Source organism: Cibotium barometz, chromosome 39, assembly GCF_041138505.1.
Source record: "Cibotium barometz isolate CiBa-2024 chromosome 39, ASM4113850v1, whole genome shotgun sequence".
Classification (NCBI taxonomy): Eukaryota; Viridiplantae; Streptophyta; class Polypodiopsida; order Cyatheales; family Cibotiaceae; genus Cibotium; species Cibotium barometz.
In genome coordinates, this window is record NC_141084.1 from 40,821,941 (window position 1) to 40,843,674 (window position 21,734).

A 21,734-nucleotide genomic window follows, 5' to 3' on the forward strand; every position below is an offset into this window, starting at 1 on the left:
ACCTTGGGAAAACCAAGGTTATGGTCTTTCATACATCGAGACAGGGCAGGAGTCAGCTGACATTCACTCTCGCAGGACGCCAGGTGGAGGTGGTGACATCATACGTGTACCTAGGGGTTACCTTCTCTGCAGCAGCCACGCGCTTCGCCATGGGTTCAGCAGCTAGAGCTAGATTGACACGGGGATATGCAGCATTGGCTATGCTAGAGAGACAATGCCACCAAGCGCATTTTCAAGAGCCCCGGACGAAGGGGTAGCTATTTGACACATTAGTCACACCGGCACTGATGTATGGAGCAGCGGTATGGGCGCCAGGCCTTGCTACCCATTGGTGGACACAAATAGAGAGACCACACGCCCTCATGATGGCACGCATGATACGCAGCAAACCGTCAGTATCTCATGACATTATCCGAGCAGAGTTTGTTGCGCCTCCTATGATGGTAGAGGCCATATTCCAGACACTATATGCCTGCTAGACAGATTTAGAGAGATGCCACAGGACAGATTGTCATACAAAGCTTTTGAGGCATCTAGACAACTGGCTGAGGCAGGAGACAGAGGATCATGGTATGCACAGGTCACACATTGGTTCTCACAGCATGGCCTAGACATGGATCACCTACCACCAGTATGACAGGGATGCACCACATATCCGTCTCTCTCATAGTGAGAGGAACAGAGTATTGAGACAGGACCTATGGCAGCTCTATACACGAGAGACATGGATATCACCTACACAGCCTCTTCCACCGAAGATGCTGTACTACAGAGATCACTTCATGAGTATCACTGATGATGGATTTATAGAGAGGCCTAGATACATGGAGGGCTTTTTACCACACGGCTCCCAAGTAGCTATTGGTCAGCTTAGAGTCTCATCACATCGATTGGAGATCGAGACTCGCAGAGCAGCACGGATCCCCCGAGAGGAGAGGGTATGCAGATTGTGCAGAGAGGAGGTGGAGAGTGAGGAGCATTATGTATGCAGATGCAGCACATATACAGCCATGAGAGAGAGAGATCCCATTTTATTCACAGAGCCACATTCCCTACGCCAGCTCCTTGAGGCAGCAGATCAGCGCATTCTGGGGAGATTCATTCTAGACATACAGCGTCACAGAGAGACATCATTACAGGCTCAGACAGCTCCAGAGGGGGGACGACAAACACAGATTACTACATTTTTTCAGAGATCCACCCCACTCCCAGCCCCTACACAGCAGGGAATTACTCTCCAGAGAGCAGAGACACTCAGAGCCCACAGGAGACAGAGGACACCTGGCTTTCGGACACCACGCCTATACCAGAGAGAGATGACAGAGATCAGAGATCAGTTTCACAAAGAGGGTGCGGAGCGACTGGCTCGCTTCAGAGCAGACCCAGGCATGTTCTTCAGGGAGCTGTGGACACCCCCTTCATTGATGTATATCATTTTAAACCCCCAGTATGGTACAGGATGGAGCTAGCTAGGTTGCATATCATGATTGTATACTCCATGCATATAGCTTTGCATTCTCCTAGTAGTAGAGCTCCATCCCCTCCCCCACTCATTGTACTTATTGCACACCCAGATTCAACTTTTTAGTTCAGTACTTTTTCATTTTGTTGGGATGACAGAGGATACCCCACACAGGTACACTGATTTGTCTCATAGGCCGAGTTTGGTCTTTTGGAAGACGTTAATAAAATCTTTCTTTCTTTCTTTCTTTCTTTCTGCAAAGGTGCTGACCTCATACTCCAACACTGTTCCGTAAAGTTGGGCCAATGTGCGGCTAATCATGATCGCGTCGTAGTCATTTGGATCTAATGGGTCGCCATTGTAGGGGTGGCCTCCCATTCATAAGTCATCCCCCCAAGTAAAAAAGAATTGCATGAAGGTTTCTCAAGAAAAAAAATCTCAAATGTAGGCATAACCTTGACTGTTTTTAAAGTTCTAAGAAACATCATCCTAAAGTTGTTACAAGTTCATCCTTCACATGCCTTGCCGTATGTACGAAAAAGAATCCTATTTTTATAGCACGGCACAGAGGGAAAATTTACCTTGCACTTTGTGCAACCATGCCAACTAAAACTGCAGGCCATGCAAGACCCCTAATCTGCAGAAAGAAACAGAAGTAGTATCCACAGGTGCATGAATAATTATCTTAAAACCAAACTGTAACGGACTGAATTGAAACTTAAGATGTTATGATTACAGAGTGCACGTAATTGTACAGTACAGAATAGTTGATTGTTAATGAACTCTTGGCTTATACTCTTGCTATTTTTTTTTTCCATTTTTTAACATAAAAGCATAGTTAAAATAATTACACGAAATAGGGTTATCTTTTGAGAATTTGAGCAAAAATTCACTTAAAGAATCCAAGACATGACTCTATTTGAGTACATCAATTCATGCTTATGGTCTCTGTCATCGAAAATTTTAGAATTAAAGCAGGCAAGGAATCCAATAGAGGCATGCGGGCAAACCTAGAGGTTTAGCCTAAATCAAATAAAGAGTTAGAGAGGAGGTTGAGTCTTCTCAAACCTTTAAATCTTAATCAGAACCCAGTCCATACAAGAGCACTAGATATAGTGTTAGAACTAGAACAAGTGAGGAGGCATGTGGGTAAACCTAGAGGTTAAGCCTAAATCAAATAAAGAGTTAGAGAGGAGATTGAGTCTTCTCAAACCTCTAAATCTTAATCAGAATCCAGTCCATAAAAGAGTGCTAGATATAGCGTTAGAACTAGAACAGGCAACATACATCAGAACATCCAGGTTTCACGTCCATCTAAAGGGCAAGCATCTAACCTATATCTTGGACTGTTTTTTCTTGGCTTTAATTTCACTTACATAAAGAAGCTGAGTTCTTGGACTTTTAACATGTTACTCTCCAAGAACTCTTCCTCATGCATCACCTTCCCATCAATAAAAAATGAGAAACTTTATCCCTTCCTTGTCAATCAGTTGGTTGGAATTCTGAACTTCTGGAGGATTGGATCATAACGACCAACCACCCGTTTCATGTCATGCTCTTCCCTCAGAGCCTCCACTAATCTCCCTGCTACAAGAGGAGAGGGCGTCTCTTCCACTTTTCCTATCTCATACTTGCCTTCCATCCCCGCCACCTCATCAACAATCAGATGAGTATCGAGCTGTCCCTCTTCATGCTCCCCAGACATGCCCTCCATACTGGACACTACATTTGCAATTAGGGGGGTATCAAGCTGCCCCTCCCCCTGAACCTCAGCCTTGACTGTGATCTACCCCACTTTGCTCACTCTTTTCCATATCTTCCCCTTATAATGGCTCTCCACAGAATCGTGATCCACTTGGAGCTCCCGACATCTGTGATTCCACCACCTCCTCTCCTTGGCTTTCCAATCGTGTACTTCTATCTTCTGCTTTCCCAACACAAACTCTTGCATAATGTTCGATCCTTTTGCAATGAAAACAGGCATTTGAAAAGAAGAGAACGTCCCCAATTGTTGCCGGAAGCATCTGTCCCACGTTCAAATCCACATATGTTGGCACTGTGCATTCCACCCACCATAACACACAAACCTTAATATTCTGCCCCATATTTAGCTCTTGTTGCTTTGGCACAAACAACACCCTACCCATAGCAGAGCCAATGTGCCACGTGCATCCCGAACTTGATACCACGTGGCACGTGGGCATATCAGTACAACAGTTGCAAGACTTAAGAGTGGTAAACTAGCCCCTTGTGAGCCCTCATCCAGAACGAGTCTGCCAAGGATCCATTGTAGAGCGTCATGGTCAAGTGTACAAGTCCCATACATGATCATGGTCACGTGTGCATGTCCCACACAAGAAGTCAGTGTGTGTCCCGCACATCTTTGTAACCCTCTGGAATGATGTAGAGGTGTACCGGGCATTTATTAGGCTTCCAGCTGGATGCACACGCACCAATCTAGGTTCAGGATAGCTTTGAAGAGCCTTGGGCATGGGCAGCCATGTGGGGCTTGCCCAAGAGCCAGCAAGGGCCAGCCAAGGGCTTAATGCCCAATCGGGCAACCCTAGGGCCATGCATATACTCGTAGTCGGCCAGCATAGAGGCTTGTCCATCCAGTCGTGGGAATAAACATACAGGCCAACCAGCATTTATGGGAGTTTTGGAATTATATTTGTCCAAGGGACCTGGCCGACTGCAGCATATGGAGAAGTATATATTCAGCCCTTCAATCCAGTCATAAATCATCTCATATTTCTGCAAAAGTGCCAAGGGTTCATGTCACCAGCCTGGACATTTCCACGTGTGAAAGAGGTCTGGTGAACTCAAAGACGTCTAAATATTTGGAAAGTACAAGCTTTGGGAATGGGGGATTATAATACAAAGGACCATACTCCCTAAATTTTGGGAGACTTGCTATTTTTGGCTCGACTTTGATGGAAATTATGTTCGCGTCATTACATCTGGAATCGAGCAAATACCAAGAGTTGCCAAAGTACCTATGGACTACTAGTTGGGATATTTTTAGAGGTAAAGATTATGGGAGAACCCATCTCTTAGATTGGGACATGTGGCAAGAAAGTGAATCAAAGTGAGACAAGTGGCCTTACACTTGTCAGAAAGTGGATCAAAGTGAGACAAGTGGCCTCACACTTGTCTCTTCAACTATTGTGTGGCTCTCCACTTGTCATTATAGCCTTCTCTTTGCATTTTAGCTCATGGGAGGCCCAAATCTATAAATTGGAGCCCTCTCTCTTCATTAAAAGAGGCTCTCTTACTCAACACTAGCCTCTACCACCGTTACAGGTTGCCCTAATGATGGCATGATGAGATATACCATGGACATTATTGTACCACTTTGGTCTCATAGGCCCATTGGGTCTTTAGTAGACACTTAATATATCTTTCTTTCTTTCTCTCTCTCTCTCAGGCTGCCCATGAAGTATACCGGCTATTGGGGACTGTTTTGGAGGCTTCCATCATGAAGAAATACTGAAGGCAAGGGTATTTAATCATTTATTATGATTTCTAGCCATTGTACTTGTTGCACCAGCCCTTGTACTTGTTGTAACTGATGTTCTAGCCATTGTACTGATTGTACCAGGCCTTGTACTTGCTGTACCAAGCCTTGTACTTGGTGTACATGCTATACCAACCTTTATAGCCATTGTTCTGGCTGTACCAGCCCTTGTACTTGCTGTACCAGCCACTGTACCTGCTGTGCCATCCACTATTCTGGCTATACCAGCCACTGTACCTGCTATACCGGCTGAATGGAGAGCTAAACCTGTTGTAACCAGCACTATTGCATACATACCCATGGTTTTTGGGGAAGAATCAGTACCCACACGGAGGTATATGGATTATATTATTGACTCAACATTTCTACAGCCTGTGATCCGGCTTGGTTGCCTCGTGTTGGGCTGTGTTATGGCATTTGTATATGGATAATCCAACATCTCCTGTGGGGAGAGTAAGGGCCGCAAAGCTTGTACATGATATTATTCTCCTTGGGTAGTAAAATACTCCAAGGGAGGGGGGGCATTCCGGCCTCTATGCGGTGTCACATGTGAAAGCTCCATTTTCAGCATTGATGGATATGTGTTAAGGCTGCGGCCATGTTTAAATGTTTTAATATGCATTGATGGTATCAACAAGTGTGTCAAAGGCCCCAGTCCCCCGGGCACCGCAAGTTACAGTTCAAGGGCCTATTGGACAGCCAGTAGGAGCCAAGGGCAAGGTGGAAGGTGAAGATCAAGGGCCATCTTCAGGCTGAGAGTTACCTCAGCCAAGTGAAGGTCTCCAGGGTCAGTTCCGTCCGGCTTATTTAAGTATAATCCTCATCTGTAAGCTTCCACATGTTACAGTGGTGTCAGAGCTTTGCCTTTTGGTGAAGAGATTCAGCCAAGAAAAATCGCTTGTGTATTTGGCTTAGAGACACCGGAAGCAATCCCCATTCCAGTGTGACTCCTATCCCTTGAAGGATAGGTTAACGCAACCGGACCAGTCTCCCACACACATAGTGGATGGATTGTTTGCGGTATGGAAGAACCTTGACCATTCCCACTGTGGCAACCTCCAACAATGAGAGAACACCAAATCTAGGAAGAGGCTGTCACTTCTACAACGGCATGAGGGAGCACTGCTCTTAGTGGGGACCATCTGACAATGATGTTCTGGAGTTTCATGCAACTCATGAAGCAACAGGGAGATCAATTGCTTGAGTAGAAAACTATGATCCAAGCCTTGGAGAAGCGATAACCTCTTCTTCCCCCATTCCTACCTCCCCACTCTCTAGTTTCTCCCTCTACTAACTCCAATGAGGGGTTAACGCAGCAAGCATGTTCTCCACTCAAGTTGCAAATGCGAGAGATGGAGATTCGGACAAAGGCAGACGGTGAAGCAACAACTCCTGCTGCTGAGCAAGAAGACCAAAGACAACATGTGGAACACGAACGATTCCTTGTAGCTCTGGATTAAAGGGTGGTACTAGCAACTCATCTTCATGAGAAGGTAAACTTCAATAAGTATAACAGTAACACTCGATCCCACCACTTTGTATTATTGGACTCATCTCCTTACTGTGATCCAGCCCCTAAAACATAGGAAACATTTCCTATATGGGTGCGAATTTGAGGTTTGCACTGATTAGGAGGCATTGTGCTGGCTTCAAATGATGCCACGTGCGTAATGGAGTGACCGACAATAGAGCTAGGACCACATCTTCCAAAAGTTCGATGGCATAGCCAAGTACCTTATAAGCAAGGCCAATGCATGTCTTGAAACAATATCACCAGCAACCAGTCGGCTGTCTTTTTTCCTGGTCGACCAGCATAGGTGGGTGGTATAAATACCACCCATGGTCCCCCACTCCTAATTTGTACCGGATCTTGTATATAGCAGAGTTTATACAGCTTCTCACTCTCTCTCTCTCTCCGACTTTTGTTCTCTACAACAATTGTCTCATATTTTCGATGTGCATTCCAACAAAACTCGACGTTGGAGAAGATAGAGAGGTAATTCCCTAGGCCCAGACGTGTTCAATTATGTGCAACATTATCCGATTTGTCAAAAGGTGAAAGCATCGTGGGAAGAAAGTAGGTTTGTTACAGCCATTACTAATGCCCAAAGGACCATTCCATGATACATCTATGGGTTTTGTGACGAATTTGCGGCCTAGTCTGGATAACCGTAACATGCAATGTGTGACACAAGATAGCAACCAATAGGCAAAGTCGAACAACCCAGAGGACACGTGGCATGGCAATGGCAATGATGACATGGCAATCTCGAGTACAAGTGGCCAACAGTAGTACTACAAGCCGACTAGGAGCATTGATGCATATATATATATATATATATATATATATGTATATATATATATATGTATGTATATATATATGTATGTATATATGTATGTATGTATATATGTATATATGTATATATATATATATATGTATATATGTATATATATATATATATGTATATATGTATATATATATATATATGTATATATGTATATATATATATATATATATATATATATACGAGGGTAGCCAAATCGTCATATTCATCCACTTTCCTCAACATTGTACTTCACACAACGTTTCTCTGTAGGCGAAGTGCTAGCCAAGAGTGAACAATTGACCACAGGGATCCAAAATTCACTGGAGACATTTGGAGGGTCTTGTTCTCTAGTTTGGGGACGAAGTTACAGTTCAATACTACCTTGCATCCCCAAACAGACGGCCAAAGCAAAAGCATGAACAAGACTACGATCACAATACTGTGGTGTTATTGTCAGGACCATCAAACTTTTTGGGAGGAGTTCTTGCCTTTGGTGAAGCATGCCATCAATCATACAATCTAAGCACCAAGAAGACTCCCTTTGAAGTGGTATAAGGTCGTCCGGTTATTAACCCGATGACCTGAGCTCTTGAAACTTCCACATGGAACTATGGTGCAATCCAGGTGGTTCAAGATTTAGACCAAATATTGCAGCTAGTTCGGAAAGAAATACAGAAGGCGCAAACAAAGCAAGTCCACGAGGCTGACAAACATCCTTGGGACAGTACCTTCACGGAAGGAGATTGGGTTTATTTGAAGATCATGAAGCAAAGACTCAAACAATTCAAGAAAGTAGCCATCTAGGGAGTAATGCGCAGCATTTTTGGTGATTTTTCCAGCATTTATTGCTGACTTTTCACAAGTCGTGGGACGTTGGTGCTGGTCGCTTGTTTATCTACGGGCCGACTGCTGTTGGGAAGTAGTATAAATAGTGGAGGCCATAATCCCATTCAATCATCTCATTATTCACCAAGAGCTCAAGCAAATCAAGGGCTAGACAAGCCAAGGGAGTTGCTACGCAAAGGGGTGGAGAACTGAAGGTCAAGGGCAGGGATTTCCCAGCCAAGAAAGGTCAAGAATTCTTATTTTCTTTTCAGATGTACATCATTCTAATAAAGCAAATACACCATCCGTGGTGGGGGCCCTACGGACGGTAATTGGGACCCAATACTGTGTCCTCTCCATCTCTCCCTCTCTCTCTCTATTTTTTGCACATCTCCTTTCAGTTTGTGCGTTAATTTCCGTCGCGAAAAGAGTGCTGAATTCTGAGTATCAAAGTTACCGATTCTTCTCCGAAGCTTCCGCATATTACAGTGGTATCAGAGCCTACTTCAAGTACAAAGATTCAGCAAAGAAACCAAAATATTTTCTCGCTCGTGTGGTTGGTTTTTAGACGCCGGTGGACTACCCCTTTCGTAGTGACTCCTGTCCCTCAAAGGACGGTTGGTTTTTAGCCTCTGGAAGCCTCCGGAAGTCTCCCACACAGATAGTGGATGGTCAGATTGCGTTCCGGAAAGGAATTGCATTTTCCTGCTATGGCGAGCTTCGACGACGAGAGAGACCAAGAACCATGGGACCAGAGTGTACCAGTCAGCCCAGCTAGGGCACCAGGCTTGAGTGTCACAGACATGTTCCAACAGATGATGCGAGCAATCGCAAAACAGACAGCCAAGTTGGATGAGCAGAAGGCACAGATCTTGGCTCTGGAGGAGCGTACCCGCTCTCCAGCATCGCGTTTTCCATCTCCTTCTCCCTCTCCTTCCGTATCCCAGATACCAGATCCTCAACACCACAGGGACCCTCTCGCGGGGTCACAGCCGCAGCCAAGCTCTTTGCTCGAGTTGCAGATGCGTGCATTGGAGATCCGACAACGAGAAGACGAAGCCATGCGACGCGTGGAACACAAGCGTTACCTCAGAGCCTTGGACGCCAGATTGACACCGACGGCGCCCTCGAATCATTTTCCCGAGAAAATGAACTTCAGTAAGTATGATGGTAAACTTGATCCCACAACTCTTTATTCATGGTTACATCAATTTGAAGCTTACTTTGCTGCAGTTAGGAAAACAGATACTGACAGACAGATCTTAGCCGGTTGGTACTTGGAAGGTGAGGCCATTCCTTGGTGGACTCAGTGGGCTCATGCCCACACCAGAGCAGGTATGGCAGCTTATGTGTGGGACGAGTTTGTCCGCGACCTTAAGCAGCGGTTTCTACCGCCCCACTACCTTGAGCGACTCGAAGACGAGTTCAAGGGAGCGCGTCAGAACCTACAACCAGTCCTTTAGTTTGCCAATAGAATTTCGACTTTATGTCTTCAATTAGGCTTATCTGATACGGACAAGAAAGGGCAGTTTTTGTATGGCCTGGACACACAAATCCAATGGAAGGTGCGTATGTTTAGGCCAGCCACCTTTGAAGACACACTCTCGCTTGCGCAGAGTGTAGAAATGAAACACAATGGTGGCAAGCCCAAGACTTTCCAGCCGGCTTCTCCCAGGGCTACCGCCTCGGGGGGCAAAAGCCAGAACCAGACGGGGTCTTCCCCAGGAAAGAGCCCGGGAGCCTCTGACTCCAAGAACTCGAACAATGCGTCTAAGCTTACTCCAGACTAGAAAGCGGAGGCAAGCAAGACAGGTGGCAAGTTAAGTGCTGAGGAACTTTCTCAGTACAAGGAGGGTAGATGTTTCTTTTGTCATACAAAAGGACATACTTCTCGGGATTGTCCTAAGAAGCCTCCAAAGCCCGCCGCCGCTGCCTCCACAGCTTCCGTGGTGAGCTCAGCTCCCACACAGACCCCAGCAGCTACCCCTAGTTCTTCAAACCCCGGTTCTTCAGTTGGAGCAATTATTAGCCGGGAGCTCGAAGATAAGCAGAAGGGCGCCCATGACCAGGAGTATGAGCGCAACGAATTGCTCAAGTCCTTTGGCTACATAGGTGGCCAGAAAGTCATTGTCTTGTTTGACAGCGGCAGCACGGAGGATGTGGTCACAGAACAGGCAACTAGGCGTGCCCGTTTCGAGCTGACTTCAGTGGATAAACACGTTGAGGGTTTTAGCACAGGTATGACAACGAGCGTCAAGTATGAAGCTCTAGGTGCTAAGTTAGTGATTCAGGGCATAGAGTTTGTGCGTGACTTTATGGTTGCCCCTCTTGTAGGAGCAAACATAATTTTAGGTATTCAGTGGTTTCACAAGTTTCTTCCTGATGTCAATTGGGACAAGCACACGTTCCAGATCAATCGAAAGGTGTCACACGCCCCGGTGACCATTAAGTGTGAGCCAAGAATTCGGAACTTTCCGCTCATAAGTCACTTGTTGTTGCAGGCTAAGCGAGCAGTCAAGAAAGGCGCACAGTGTGCGATGATTTACATCCAGACAGCCCAGACGGTTGCCAATGCTTCCGAGAAGTAATCGGTTCTCCATGAAAAGTTCCAGAAGATTTTTCTTCGGGACAGCCTCCCTCCCCAGCTCCCCCCATCTAGACCGGAGGACCACAGGATTGACCTCCTCCCAGGCTCGGAACCCCCGAGCAAGTTTCCGTATCGCCTTTCTAAGGCAATGGAATCGGAGTTGGACCGCCAACTCCAAGAATTGTTGCAATCTGCCTTCATCCGCCCCAGCGTGTCGCCATTTGCAGCACCGATCTTATTTGTCAAGAAAAAAGATGGGTCTTCCCATTTGTGTGTCGATTATCATGCACTCAACAAGCTGACTATCAAGAGCAGATTCCCGATGCCTCGAATTGACTACATCCTCGAGAGGCTGAATGGAGCAAAGGTGTTCTCAAAACTGGATTTAAAGAGTGGGTACCACCAGGTACGGATTGTGGAGGGGGACATCCCCAAGATAGCCTTCCGTACGGAACGAGCCCACTATGAATTCGTGGTCATGCCATTTGGCTTGACGAACGCCCCAACTACATTTAACCGCATGATGATGCGTGTTTTCCGGGATTTGATTGAAAAGTGTGTGTTCATATTTTTGGACGACATACTGGTATTTTCAGCTACGGTTTGAAGGTGCTTAACAGTTAGGGTTAGGGTTTGGAGGTACTGCAAAACAGAAAACGTGGGAAGCAGAGAGAGAGTGAACACGACTCTAGTATTCAGTATGATAAAGTGAAGTACAATAGCCACATAATGAAGTGACCTAAAAGATGTGTTCACATGTCCGGCCATAAAATGTGCCAGGTGGACCAAATCACTTATAAACTATTATAAGTGAAACTAAGCTAAACTGGAGGAAAAAACCTCCACTAACTGAAGTAAAAAGTGCCCCAGTAATGTATTGATGATCACTAGCACTCCTCTGGGTGCATACACAACATAAAACCCAACGAACCCCCCTGGAGTGATATGTGATCATTGTACATCATCCACCAAAAGGAAACAAATTCAAAGCAGTTCGGAATGCTTCGAATTTCGGACGTGGTAATGCCTTGGTGAAGATGTCTGCCACATTCTGATCTGTAGGACAGTAGATCAGACTGATATCACCTGCCTGGAGTCTCTCCCGAACAAAATGATAGTGAATCTCAATGTGTTTCGTGCGAGCATGAAACACAGGATTCCTGGCCACAGCAATGGCACTCTGACTATCAGTATAGATAGGTGTAGGCTCCTCCACTGAAATATCCATATCAGTCATGAGACGACGCAGCCAGACACACTCAACAGTAGTAGTGTAGGTTGCTCTGTACTCTGCCTCACAAGACGAAGTGGCCACTGTGGTCTGTTTCTTGCTTAGCCAAGAAATACATGAAGAGCCAAGAAAGAAACAATTTCCACTAGTGGAATGTCTGGTATCAAAATCACCAGCCCAATCTAAATCGCTGTAAGCATATAACTGCATGTCACCCCCCTCAGGATAAAGCAATCCAAGAGACAAGATACCCTGCAAATACCGGAATACACGCTTCACAGCTTGCCAATGTGACAATCGCGGGCTGTGCATGAATCTACTCATCTGAGATACGGCATACTGAATATCTGGCCGTGTAGTACACAAGTAAATAAGGCACCCAACAGCCTGAGCATATGTAAGGCATCAAAAGGAATACTGTCATCTTGTAGTGACAGTTTCATCCCAGCCTCCATAGGAGTGCTAATAGACTTGAAATCCTGAAATTTAAACTTCTCCAGAAGTTTAGCAACATATTGAGATTGCAACAACCCAATGCCTCTGTTATCCTGCACAAACTGTATGCCCAAATAGTAGTGTACGAGACTCAAATCAGACGTGTGTCAAATGTCTGTTGCAGTCTCTCTTTAAAAGCTGCAATTTTGTCATCATTTAATAAAAGATCATCTACATAAAGACTGATGACCAGCAGATCTTTCTCATCTTTCTGTACATACAAAGTGGCTTCTGATGGACTGTTCACAAATCCTTGAGTGAGTAGGAAAGCATCTATCTTTGCATACCAAGCTCATGGAGCTTGTTTCAAACCATACAAGGCCTTTTTCAGCCTGCATACTTTCCCTTCATGACCATGTTCTACAAAACCTATGGGATGATGTACATAAACTTCCTCCTCGAGGTCCCCACGATGTGCAGCCAATGCAATGACACACCTAAGTGTCGACATACGGGATGTAGGAGCAAATGTCTCCTCATAATCAATGCCCTTCTTCTGTGCATAGCCCTTTGCAACTAGACGGGCTTTGTACCTGTCAATGGATCCATCTGCATGTCTTTTCAACTTATAGACCCACTTAGTACCAATGGCTTTCTTGCCTTTGGGCAGATCAACCAAATCCCATGTTTGATTCCTTTTAATAGAACCAAGCTCATCTTGCATGGCTTTATTCCAATGCACATTGTCTCGTGCATCCACAAATGAATCAGGCTCATCATCATCCTGTAAACTGGCTACCATAACCATATTCAAATCCATGATGTGTGCATGCTCATTGGTCCTTGTCTCCCTACGAGTATGACCAGCAAGAGGACCCTCTAGATGGCTGTCCTGTAATGTCCTCAAATACCATCTAGGTACGTGTCTGACCTGTGGTGCCTGCTGCCCCATATTTGGCTCAACTTCTGGCTCAATTTGCTGCTGAATTTCTGCACCACCTTCATGATTGGCTGGCTATCCTGTACCCTCATGAGTTGGATCACCAACTGTGGAATGAAACTCCATAGGTAGTAGACCTGCAAACACATCATTTTCAACCTGATTTGCATCATAACCAGCCATGGATATTTCTGATTTTTCATCAAAAATGACATCCCGACTAGTGACTATCTTCTTGGATAGTGGGTCATATAACCGGTAGCCCTTGCTCTCACGGCTATACCCAACAAAAATGCATTTTGTGGCTTTATCATCCAACTTCCTCCTCAACTCTTTGGGTATGTGTGCATATGCAAGACACCCAAAAGTACGAAAATGTAATACCGAAGGCTTGCGGCCATGCCAAGCCTCAAAAGGAGTAATGGAAACCAATGCCTTTGTGGGACATCGATTCAAAATATGACAAGCACACATGACAGCTTCCACCCAAAAGATATGTGGTAGCTTCTTTGCCTTTAGCGTACATCTGGCCATCTCCATGAGTGACCGATTCTTCCTTTCTGCAACCCCATTCTGCTGTGGAGTATAAGGAGTAGTATACTGATGTTTGATACCTCTACTCTCAAGAAAGGAATTCAACATGTGTGACATATATTCCCCCCCTCGATCAGAACGGAGAGTCTTAACCTTGCATCCTGACTCTGTTTCAGCAAGTGCTGCAAAGGCCAAAAATGCATCATATACCTGTGATTTCTGTGTCAACGGATAGACCCAGCATATACGAGAGAAGTCATCAATAAATGTAACAAAATAGAAGCAACCTCCTAAAGACTTCGTCTGCATGGGACCACAAAGATCACTGTGTATAAGCTGCAATTTTGCAGTTGCTCGTAGAGCCTGATAACTACCGACTATGTGTCATGAAGTCATTCAGGGCAGCTCTTCTCCATGATGCCCATGACGCCATTACAAGTGGTCATAGGGGCATGAATTCAACTCTGGAGAAATTAGAACGGCAATACTATTGGCCAAAGATGAGGCGTGATGTGTTTACATATGTACAACGCTATGATATTTGTCAAAAGGTGAAAGCTCCTCGTGAAAAGAAGATAGGGTTGTTACAGCCCTTGCCAATTCCTGAGGGTCCTTTCCAAGACATTTCCATGGACTTTGTCACGAATCTGCCTCCCAATTCGAGTAAGCGTAATACGTAGTGCTTAACTATTGTTGATAGGTTTAGCAAATTTGTTATGCTTATTCCTTGCAAGGCCAATGTGAGCCACCGAGAATGTTGCCCAGTTGTTCATTCGGCATTGGTACCCGATTGGCGGGATTCCTAGAACCATAGTGTCAGACCGAGATGCCAAGTTTACCAGTCTTTTTTGGAGGGCATTGTTTGATAATTTTGGTACTAAGTTTAATTTTTCCAGTGCATTCCACCCACAGACGGATGGCCAGATAAAGATATATAACCAGTTGGCCTTTGATGTGCTGAAGTGTATGTCCACGATCAGCAAGGTAAGTGGGAATCGTATTTGCCTTTAGTTCAAGCTGTTTTGAATGATTCTTTTTCTTCAACTATTTGCAGGACTCCATATGAGGCAACATTTCGAAGACCTTTCCAGTCATTGTTAACCAAGACTTCGTCTTCAGTACCGGAGGCGAACAGAGTGACGGAGTCTTACCAGGAGATCTTAGAGTCAGTAAAAGACAGATTGGCTAAAGCACAAAAAGCCTACACTCGACAGGCCAATAAAGACCGAAGGGATATGAAGTTTTCAGAAGGAGATTGGGTTTATCTTCGGATAATGAAGCAAAGATTGAAGCAGGTGGGCAAGCGATGCCCAAAATTGTCTTTCAGGAGCTTCGGACCTTTTCCCATTCGAAAAAAGATTAATGAGGTGTCTATGCAGTTAAAGCTACCTCCGAGTTGGACTATGCACGATGTATTTCATGTTAGTTGGTTAAAGCCATATGCAGGTCCACCCCCTTCAAAGGTCAAAGACGAAGCGGAACCAGACATTGTGGATGAAGCAAAAGTTATGGTTCCAAAGCAGGTCCTTCTGCACCGTTTCAAGCATGGCTCCGACCGAAGACTACGACAGTTCCTCACGAAGTTTCAGGACCGAGGAACTCATGAAGCGGTATGGCTCAACAGAGAATTTTTCGAAGACTATCCGGCATCCATCTCAGTCGTCCAAGGTCAGGTGTGTCCTGCACATGAGTCCAAGGTCAGGTGTGCACTGTCCTGCACATGAAACAGTGCCAGTCCGCGCTGTGAGTCTCCCTCTAGAATAATGTCAGTGATTCTGTGTATCTGGTATGGTACCGGATGCCAGATCACTGAGTAGTTAGTGTTTAGAACAAGAGGCCAGCCCATAGGGCTACCCCGGATCTTAGTGTGGGCATGGGAATGGTGTAGAACCACCCCCATGAGGGCCAGGAAGGCCCAGGCTGAACCCACCAGCCATGGAGGTGCTGTAGGACAGCCCTAGGGCAAAGATAAGGCTATTTCCAGGAGTTTACAGCCTTTATATGGCTATAGGGCAACTATGGGGCAGCCCATACACGCTGTCCAGCCCTTGGATTGTGGGCAAAGGCTGTGCCCAGCATTCATGAAGCAGGCGCATGATGCCCAGCCATCTAGGGAGTAATGCGCAGCATTTTTGGTGATTTTTCCAACATTTATTGCTGACTTTTCACAAGTCGTGGGACTTTGGTGCTGGCCCCTGTTTATCTACTGGCCAACTGCTGCTGTTGGGAAGTAGTATAAATAGTGGAGGCCATAATCCCATTCAATCATCACATTATTCACCAAGAGCTCAAGCAAATCAAGGGCTAGACAAGCCAAGGGAGTTGCTACACAAAGGGGTGGAGAACTGAAGGTCAAGGGCAGGGATTTCCCAGCCAAGAAAGGTCAAGACTTCTGTATTTTCTTTTCAGATTTACATCATTCTAATAAAGCAAATACACCATCCGTGGTGGGGGCCCTACAGAGGGTAATTGGGACCCAATACTGTGTCCTCTCCATCTCTCCCTCTCTCTCTCTATTTTCTGCACATCTCCTTTCAGTTTGTGCGTTAATTTCCGTCGCGAAAAGAGTGCTGAATTCTGAGTATTGAAGTTACCGATTCTTCTCCGAAGCTTCCGCATATTACAGTACCACACAACCTCTAAACCACTGGCGACATATCACTCATACTCTCACCAACCATGCCATTAGCGTAAGTGCGGAAGCTATCACCCATACAAGTCATCAATGTATGCAACACTAGTTAAACTCGATATCTCAACAACCATAACAAAGGCCTTTTAAAAGGCTACAATGTGACTACAACATTCTCAGACCTAGAAGGTGCCTCCTAAATGAAAGTCCTCGCAGTAAATATGTATAGCTTGCGTGCTGGATGGTAGTTCGGAAGGTGTGCCCAACGGCTGATATGGTTGTTGACTTGATTGGGGCAATGACATGTTTGAAGGCGGGTCCGAAGTTGGGTTCGATGGTGGGTCTGATGGCGTGCTTGACGGCAAAAACAGCATGCTGACGGTTTGGAGCTAGGCACCAGCCAGCCGGCACACAGACTAAACGAACCAAAAATCGAGGGTTTGACATGCATTTGCTCAATCTATCCTACTGTCGCCATGCCGTGGACTCAAGTACAAAATCTAGACCAAAAACAGTAGTCCCCACCTCCATGGAGTCCCCAGCCTTGTAAATGGGTATACTCTTGTTGATGACCGACTAGGTTGTACACATGTAACGCGTTCGCTAAGCATGCCATCCTGGTCTTTAGACTATGAAGAACCATTAAGGTGTCTCTCACATTGGCTGTGGTAAGAATGGAAGAGAATGGAGCAAGGGATGTTAGTTAGGAACATCTAAGAGACTGTGATCGTTATTCATACCGAGTATGAGAAGCAAATACAAACATGAGTCTAAAGCCTCTCTATAAGAAATTTTGTGCAACAAAAGTTGCCTTCCAAGTTCCTCCTTTCCTTGTCCTTTTCTGGCTCCACCTTTTTCTCCCGCACTACCATATATGTCACTTAATGATGGAAAACTGTATTTTAAAATAGGCCTCCTAAACACCACAAGATGTACCTCCACACTTAAAACAGTGATGAATGTCGTCTTCTCCATATTGGGGACCTTCCCCACAAATCATGCATCATCCATTTTCACTTTCGAAGTTACATCTTCCTTACGTAATACTTGTAACCCTGTCACTCTCCCGTTAATCTGTATCCTGCTCAGGCCCCAATGTAGGATCCCTAATAGCAAGAAATCAGTGTTCCTGTCAACCTTTTCAATTGGTGTGCCCTAGCAAGTAGATTGTATCGTCAAACAGAAAAACAATGGTTGGCTCCTCCTAGGAGAAAGCTATGTGAACCAGATAATGGCCCAGATTTCTTCTCTTAATAGCCATGTTACAAATAACATGTGCTTAGAGAAGATTGATTGGCATTACTTCAGAAATTCTCCTTATTGGATTTATAAGGGATACTGTTGGATCTGAGAATGCACTAAACATCATATTTCACATGCAATAGGATAAAAACGTGCCTTGTAGGGTCAGTGCAGGAAAAATTAGGGACCGTTAAGGATCTTGTCCTTGGACACAATAATACCTCAAATTGGAGGGTTTTGCTTTTTGATGAAAACTTTTGGCAGCTTGAGTGCGTTGTGTGAGTTGCAAAAGCCATCTTGGGCGTTATGTTTATAATCCAGGATTTTATGAGAGTTCTTTTTGTGTTCTTTTTCATGCAAATGCTGTGGAACCATGCCGTTTACAATGCTTTCCAATACAGGACAAACATGAATTTTTGTTGCCAAAAAAAAAAAAAGGAAATACTAAACATGCAATGCAAAAGTTACTTCAAGGCCTCTGCTACTGATTAAAATAGATGATTACTGTACCTTCACATACGAACAAGCAGCAGGAGCTAAACCCGCATTTTGAGGTCCGACAAATCCTGAACACAAACCAACCAACAACTTAAAATAAATTTTGTAATAGCGTTGGCTCCATGCTCGTTCATTAAAGAGAGCTACAGTTGAACACGATCACTCGTGTTACAGTTTACCTTTGAGAAGTGGCTCAGCGAATGCTCCTGTGAGAAAAAACATTCCAATTCCACAAGCTAAAGCCACAAAAAGAAGCCTAGACAAATGATGTGCTGCTCTTTTCTCATCCTGCAAAACAGAGAAAGGGTTGCAACCACTCTTGAAAAATGGAAGCTACTGGGCTCCTTGTGCCTGTTGAAACCATGTTTTTAAGTTCTAAAGTGTTGAAAGTGAGCCCGAAAGATGTGCATCTGCTCTCCCATGTAAAACTGGTTCAATTTACACTCTTCCATGTAACACGTTACTTACATATTACTAGGACAATCTCTTTTCCTACGTCAACATCCTTGCAAGATAAGGGTGACATCTACGCTGAATGAACCTGTAACAACTTACTACATGCAGGGCTTAATAACTCCTCCAATGATCTTGACTCCACGAGAGTATATACCGATATAAGTTCAGGTTATTTCCCAAGCTTAACAAAAACCAAAGTTCCATCTTGACTCCACAAGAGTCTACTCACAGAGCTTCAAATATCATGCATATCACAGACTACATCACTACATATCATAGACTACAAGCTATGACATCCGACTCACATCATTAGCACCCAAGAGTAGGTGCAAGCTCATGCATAAAGATACGTCACCTAAGTAGACAAATCTACATAGAAAAACCATTGAACTGAGTTTCTATCACTTCTCTAGAGGTGAAGGGCAGAGGGCAGACTCAGCCATATTGAAGGTTGGCACTAAAGGACATGAACACACCCCACACACACACAGGACCTGGTAGGGCAAATTGCACCGCTTTGGATAGAAAAGATTAATATACACCCGCTAGCAAACAAATTGGACAAAGAGTGTTTGCAGCATAACAAGGGTAAGCCCAGTCCCTCAATAACAGTATGCAATGAAATTAAGGTTTGCTCAATACATTTCTTCCTGTGATTTTTGTGACTTTATAGCCTTACCTTATGGAGTGCTTTGAAAGAATGCTTATAGCAATGGAACCAGGCAAATAACTATGAACATATATCTATAAACAACAATGTCAAACACCAGCACACCATAGGACTACTCTGACATATGCAATGTGCAAAAGGATTCTAAAATTCACACATCATCAAAAAAACTAGCACACCAAGGAACCGTTTCGTTCTAGAGCATGCTAAACAAAGGGGGGATTGAATAAAACTATTAATCAAGTTGCAACACATAAACTCGCTTCTAACCTGTTTTGCAAGAGAAGTAGCGATCAGATTGGAAGTTGCAACAGAGAGAAACATGAACACGTAGCACAACTGGTCGCAGAACACAGTCCCTGGACCTGAAATTGCATGTGATAAACACATGCACTATTTAGATTTTAAACTGCTCTACTTAAGTCGTTAAGGTATGGCTGCAGAGTTACATATAAAGACATGCTCACCCTAGTAATTGCATTCTCGTAGATACATCACTAAATTGAATCCCTTGAAAATTTAGAAGCCTTCAATTGAGTTGACAGTCAGATACCTACAGCTACAAATTATATGTATGGAACACACCTAGAGCTGCAAGCTCAAGTGAACTGCTGTTGCCAACGACCGCTGTGTCGATTAGACTCATCATTGGCCCAGACAGCCAGATACCAAGGGCAGGGCCAGCAAACATGACAATATCCCCCATTTGTTGCAGGAGGCCCTTGCCTTCATCTCCGTTGAGGAACTGCAGGGCTTCCTCATTGGTGGCATTCTGTCCAGGTGACTCTTCAGCGATGGTGGTTCCACTTCCATGACTTTTCTTCCGTAGAAGGTGGACTCCGTTAGATGGCTTTTCTTCAGCAATGACAGCTTCTATGGTGACAGCAGAAGGGGGAGGCTCAGGGTGAGCTATGGCCTTGAGAAGCTTCTTCTCCACTTCTTCAAGAGATTGTACCACCGCGAGATCGCTTGGATCAATGGGGAGTCTTAGAGATGGCCGTGAAGAGGTGGCCGGGGCATCGGCGGCTGCAGGGTTGTCTGATCGGATGAACTCAACAGATGCAGAAGGAGAAGCCTCTGCTGCACCTGCTTCACAGCACCTCCATTGTAGCTTGCCGTGACGCTTTCTCTGCACAGGCCTGTTTCTGGATCTCGCTGATAGAAGTGGCAAGCTCAAACTTTGCCTTTTCAACAGAGTGGAAGGGCCCTCGCTCTGAAAAGACACATTTGCACCCAGACCACTGATGGAATCAACAACAAAGAGCCTGTGCCGTTTCTCAGAAAAGCTTCCTGTATGATAATGGATATGGACTCGGCCGACAAGCTGCTGGAAGGCACTTCCCATAACAGGCTATAGTGGAATTGCAGAAAATATTGGAAAGAGAAAGTATGCAGAAACAGGAGAAAGTGTGAAAGATTACCCCATCCTTGCCTGAAGAAATGCTCGTATGAGCAGAAAGAAACCTCTACCCTCTGATCCGAAACCCTAAACTTTCTAATACGAAACCCCAAAACTCTGACACGAAATCCTGAAAACGCAGAGCAGCTCACAAAAGTTCCTAGTTTCTACGGCAAACAAGGCAGGTTGTGCTTTGTGAAATAAAAAAGCCGCTTGTCGCTGAGAAGAAAGCCAAGCTTGGGCTGAAGGGGGGAGTCTGCTAAAAAACCCTGGAAAAACACGAAGAAAAAAGCAGAGAGCTCAAGACATATGGAAGTCTGTCTGATCAGTGCTGAGGTGAAAGCAAGAGGAAGAGGGAGCGGTTTGAAGCGATCAGTGCTGAGGTGAAAGCAAGAGGAAGAGGGAGCGGTTTGAAGCAAACCTGTGCATTGGCGCTAATGCACTGGCTTCGTCTGCAAGATTTTCTGTAGCAGTTTCCTCCACAGAAGGAGAAAGAAGAATTAAGAAGACGTACAAGAAGACGACTGTGGAGGAGACTGCGGCAGAAATGGTCCTGAAATCAGACACCAACAACACGAAAAATTGGCGAGCAAAATCAAAGGAGAAATAAAATAATTTGCACTTTTAAAAATAAAATAAATTGCCGCCTCACAATACAAAACATAAAATAAAATTTACTTGGAGATTTTTAAAAAAAGGTCACATATATTTCGGGGAACGCAAAATCAAACAAAAAAATATTAAAAATAAAGAGCAACTAACTCATTTCTTTCCAAGGATAAAAGCTACTGGTAGTTTTAAAAAGGTGAAAAGGATTAAAATCAAATAAAAAATAAAAATAAAAAGTAAATTGCATCAAACTGTTTTTCCAAGGCTAAATTTATATTATATAAAGCATCCTTACACATCAAAGCCTTTCATTAGTTTTAAACAGGTGATGAATATTTCGCATAATCAAATGAAAAGCAAAAAATTAAAA

At 44.6% G+C, this 21,734-nt stretch overlaps 1 protein-coding gene across 4 annotated transcripts in view; it reads right to left on the bottom strand.

The window, feature by feature from the left end:
- The window catches only part of LOC147616093 (protein DETOXIFICATION 46, chloroplastic-like), a 44,503-nt gene extending 23,127 nt beyond the window's left edge, over nt 1-21,376 (bottom strand). For 2 of the 4 annotated variants that reach the window (XR_015262678.1, XM_086778730.1), the window contains exons 1-5: nt 19,942-21,376; nt 19,627-19,721; nt 18,410-18,518; nt 18,243-18,298; nt 2,044-2,099 (exon numbers count right to left, since the gene is read on the bottom strand). Coding sequence is in view for 2 of the 4 variants with exons in the window: in XM_086778730.1 (XP_086634856.1) it covers nt 2,044-2,099; nt 18,243-18,298; nt 18,410-18,518; nt 19,627-19,721; nt 19,942-20,701 (1,076 nt within the window). In the remaining 2 variants the exon portion in view is untranslated. The remainder of the gene's footprint in view (nt 1-2,043; nt 2,100-18,242; nt 18,299-18,409; nt 18,519-19,626; nt 19,722-19,941) is intronic. The other 2 variants (XR_015262679.1, XM_086778731.1) reach the window with 2 other exon arrangements.
- Nucleotides 21,377-21,734: the final 358 nt, after the last annotated feature.